General features: G+C 28.6%; 1 protein-coding gene across 1 annotated transcript; it reads right to left on the reverse strand.

Moving 5' to 3' along the window:
* Positions 1–486: 486 nt before the first annotated feature.
* Positions 487–1,087, reverse strand: LOC107882865. The gene is made up of 3 exons (XM_029485718.1): positions 875–1,087; positions 724–798; positions 487–624 (listed from the first exon to the last, which is right to left on the reverse strand). The coding sequence occupies exons 1-3, from the start codon at positions 1,085–1,087 to the stop codon at positions 523–525; spliced, it is 390 nt and encodes a 129-aa protein (XP_029341578.1). The 3' UTR covers positions 487–522.
* Positions 1,088–4,192: the final 3,105 nt, after the last annotated feature.

The following is a 4,192-nucleotide window of genomic DNA, read 5'->3' on the forward strand; positions in this document are numbered from 1 at the left end:
TTTGGTAGAGTTAAGGCTAAAACAAATGTAAATATTAATAAATTAAAGAAACTTGGGATTAAAATAAAGGCATAATGTAAACTGAAAATGAGTTGTAAGCCCAAGAACCTTTAGAGTAGTGATGCCTAACTTTCTTTTGGCAAAATTCATAAAATTTCACCTTTGATCACCAATTATAAACATTTATAAAATACTTAGAATATATTAATATTTGTACATTATTTCAGCCTAATAAATGGTAGCAGGTTTTAAAACAGGCTTTATTGCTATAAAAATGTACACAGAGACGTATTTAGGAATTTTGCGCCTCAGGTGAGAAAAAAAAAACTCCCCTCTCCCAACCTGCGTTTTTCAGCTATATGTGTATTCTTATAAAAAACACATGACAGTGAAACCACTGTATTCTTCGCTACACTCATAATCGGAAAAGTATATTAGGTTATTAATAAACCGTGATTCCAACACAAATAATTTAACGCACAAGGTATACATAAAAAATTAATTTATATTAACGTTAATTACTTACTCTTTTCTTGATTCCAATAACTGGTTTCCATTAACACAATTTTCCAACTTTATATCATTACATTTAATATCAACAAGAACAGCTCCTTCATATAGATTCTAAGAAGAAATAAATAATTATAACAATAATAGTAAAATATACAACAAAAACTAATAAGTATGAATATTAATAGCTATAAGTTATAACTCAATATTTACACTCTCTGACAGAAGGGGTTTTATAGAAAATGTTGTTTTCTTCGGTATAAAATCTTTGAATGTGACTGATAAAGCCTAGAATACAATAGTTGTTTAACATTAAGTGAATAATTAAATGTAGGCGTTTAAAATGTAAATGACTTTTACTTACTAATGGTTCATACATAAAATAATATGGAAGAACAAACAGATTTTCTAATTTAGTTTCATAAACAGAGCCATAATCAATTAATTCAATTAGGGTATTGTCAGTTACAAATTCATTGAAACTAATTAATTTCCCTCTGAACCTTAATAAACACAGAACATAATTTATAAAAGTAGACACTTGTTGTATGTTGTATATAATATAATTTAAGTACATTATTTTTTAATTAAATACTAAAAAAAATACCATTTGCCTTCAATTTCAACAGCTACTATTTTATATATTTCAAATTGTGTAACTTTATCATATAAGCTACTCTCTAATGAAATTGATTCCATGTCCTTCGTTCGCTTTTCCATATTTTTCTTTGTTGTCACTACGTATACATTTTTCAAACCACATTGAATTAAATGAACCTATTAAAATAAAATAAATATTATAATCTTTAATATTAAAAAAAAAGTATTTTATTGATATTTAGTTCAATTTTAGACAAGTATGTGGTATTTTTTGCATACTAAGTATTATTTTTTTAAGATTTATCTAACATTTAACGTATTAATATACAGGCCCAGACTGATGAAAATCGGCAGATGATGGTACATGATTTGATGGTAAATATGAAAAAGGTTAGGACTTATTAAAACAAATGTAGCAAAGGATTTTTGTAAAGATCTTATTTTGTTGCATTATTAACCCGTTTATATAACCGTTTATTTGTGGGTTTCAGAATTAATTATTTCATAAGCGTTACATTAATAATAAAGTGAATATAGAATAAATGACATTTTAAACTGCTTATCCTTATTCCCTATTGGTTCTTAAAAATGTATTCTTTACGTTATTATAGTTATTTTTGAAATAATAGATCTAAGATTTTATCAGAAAACAAGGACTAAGGTATAATAAAATTGTGTAGACTAGCATAATATGTTGAAATCCACTTTTTTTTTATTCAAAGAATCATAGAGAATGACATAATAATATATTATACCTAATATATTTGTAAATATTGTGTTTAATGTTTTTTTTATATAAGGCAATATATGAAATATGGTTCTTCAATAATTATATATACATAATACTGCATGCGTACCCATTGCATTTGTGTAAATCAAAGACTGTGGGCCACCACCGTTTAAAAATTATAATGATCTACATAGGTTTAATATAAACTATTTGAAACAATCCTTGTACAATGATTAGGTACACAAAAGTAAAAATGAATAATAAATATCTAATATTAATACCCTCCATATCAAACATTCAAAAGTAAAAGCACAACTATTATAATTTATGAACATACCTCGGTCCATGTGTTCAAAGGCAAGAACTCCAAAACTTGTTTGGACGTAAGAGGAGTGAAAGCCATTGTTATATACGTTTATAGTAATTTAATTAAAAATAATGATATTTTTAACAAAAATAACCAGGTTCACTCGTTCAAAATTACGAAAGACGTGACTAATTAAACGCAATCGCAATATTTCAAAAAAAAAAAAAAAAAATGAAAATGTTTAGTCGTTGCTAATCGCTAAAATCGCGAACACGAGTTTGCTGCGATCGTCTGAGATATGATAAAGATTATCGGTACCACGATTATTATCAGTGATCCAGCATTGCCGCCAACGTGAAAAAACAAAAAAAATTATTTACAGTGATGTCCATGTGGCTACTATCTCGCTGTTCTGTGCACGGACAATAAAATCGATTTCAAAATTCTGATTGTTCAACTCCTTTTTGGTGTATCACGTACTGTGGAAGCAATGTATTTTGAAGTATACCTAAATTATATTATATTTTAATGTAAAGCCATCCCGACTGGTTTTAAATCATTAACTTGTTTTAAATTTGATACATTAATTTGACGTTAACTAATATAAGTATAGGTATGTAGTAAGTAAGAATTACAAAAATTGAATGTATAAAATATAAATGATACATTTTTTTTTTTTGCTCATGAACTATACTTTTTTATCGTATCTTTAAAAGCGGGGTCTGTCCAACTGTTGCAAAAGCCCGGGGCACGGGCCGAGGACCCTGCTCGCCATTTCCTAGGGCGCGTGGTGACTTTGATCAGCTATGCTGCAGATGACCTAAATATAAATTTTATCGTTTTATTGATTACTACAAATAACAGTACTGTCAACAATTATTAATTTAACTTAAAATTAAAAAATATTACAGCAACATCGATCAGCAGAAACATAATAATACAATTCTTATCTTAATGTTGTTTTTTTTTAAATCTTTTTAGGGTTTTATTGCCTTATTTCAAAATTTACTATGCTTTTTCTATAGTATTGTAAGTGTTGCAGCCGGGATCGAACAATAATAGACCGTGCGCCCGCGTGTATCCACAATACTTTACATCGCATGAAATAATATAATAATTTCACGACAGGTATGCCTGCGACCTGCTTAAGTCTACGTGAGTAGAGGTGTGTGTAGTTCGATCAGCAATGAGCGAAATTGCCGTGCAAATACTGATGAAATACGTCTGAAGTGAGTGTGTACATGTGTATATCTGTATTGAGTATATGTGTGTGTGTGTGTGTGTACTTATATTAGAATAAAATGTCAACACGAATTTACGATGTTAAATATAATAATATAATATAATAAATGTTTCAATATACACAATAAACAAATGTTATGGCCCTTTTGGCCCAACAGTCAAAAATAATATAATAATTGGCCGCCTGACACAATTAACAATTAATAATATGACAAGCTATTAGAGCCGCTAAGAATAATAATATGGCTCAATAGTATGTAATATGAGGTAGCTATTAAAGCTGATATACAATATAATAATAAAGTGTTTTTACTCTAGATTTGGTTCGTGCACCTAACCTTAATAATAATAATAATAATAATAATACACGATAAAATACAAAATATAATATAATATAAAGTGTGGCAATTCGCGTCGCGTACAAAATATAATAACCAACGTGGCGATTCGCGCCTGTTATCGAATATAACAATTAACTTGGAGATATCTAAAATATATACCTATATGTATGCCTATATGTAAAATAATATTCGGCGATTCGCACTTGATTTCGCGACACGACAATAATATTTCTAGTCTGGTTGACCGTTTTTCGATAACTGGTTCAGGCTGTCGTGCCTAAATCTCTGATCATATAATAATATATAATAATTCACAAGATAACATATAGGAACAAAAATAAAACAATATAGTTCATGGATAATGTTTGCGTGTGTGAGTGTGTGTCGGCCGGCGGTATAGTAAGAGACACATAATAATAACATTGTTGCTCTTTCGGGCGGCAACAGTAAGGTTTATAAATC

The sequence above is a fragment of the Acyrthosiphon pisum genome, chromosome X (genome assembly GCF_005508785.2).
Source record: "Acyrthosiphon pisum isolate AL4f chromosome X, pea_aphid_22Mar2018_4r6ur, whole genome shotgun sequence".
In the NCBI taxonomy this organism is placed as follows: Eukaryota; Metazoa; Arthropoda; class Insecta; order Hemiptera; family Aphididae; genus Acyrthosiphon; species Acyrthosiphon pisum.

Excerpts from the sequence above, each read along its gene's own strand:
- LOC107882865 (XM_029485718.1), bottom strand. The coding sequence starts at position 1,087 with ATGTACTTAAATTATATTATATACAACATACAACAAGTGTCTACTTTT. Across the intron at positions 799-874 it reads ATTTTATGTATGAACCATTA|GCTTTATCAGTCACATTCAA; the intron begins GTAAGTAAAAGT and ends ATTGTATTCTAG. Across the intron at positions 625-723 it reads AACCCCTTCTGTCAGAGAGT|AATCTATATGAAGGAGCTGT; the intron begins GTAAATATTGAG and ends ATTTCTTCTTAG.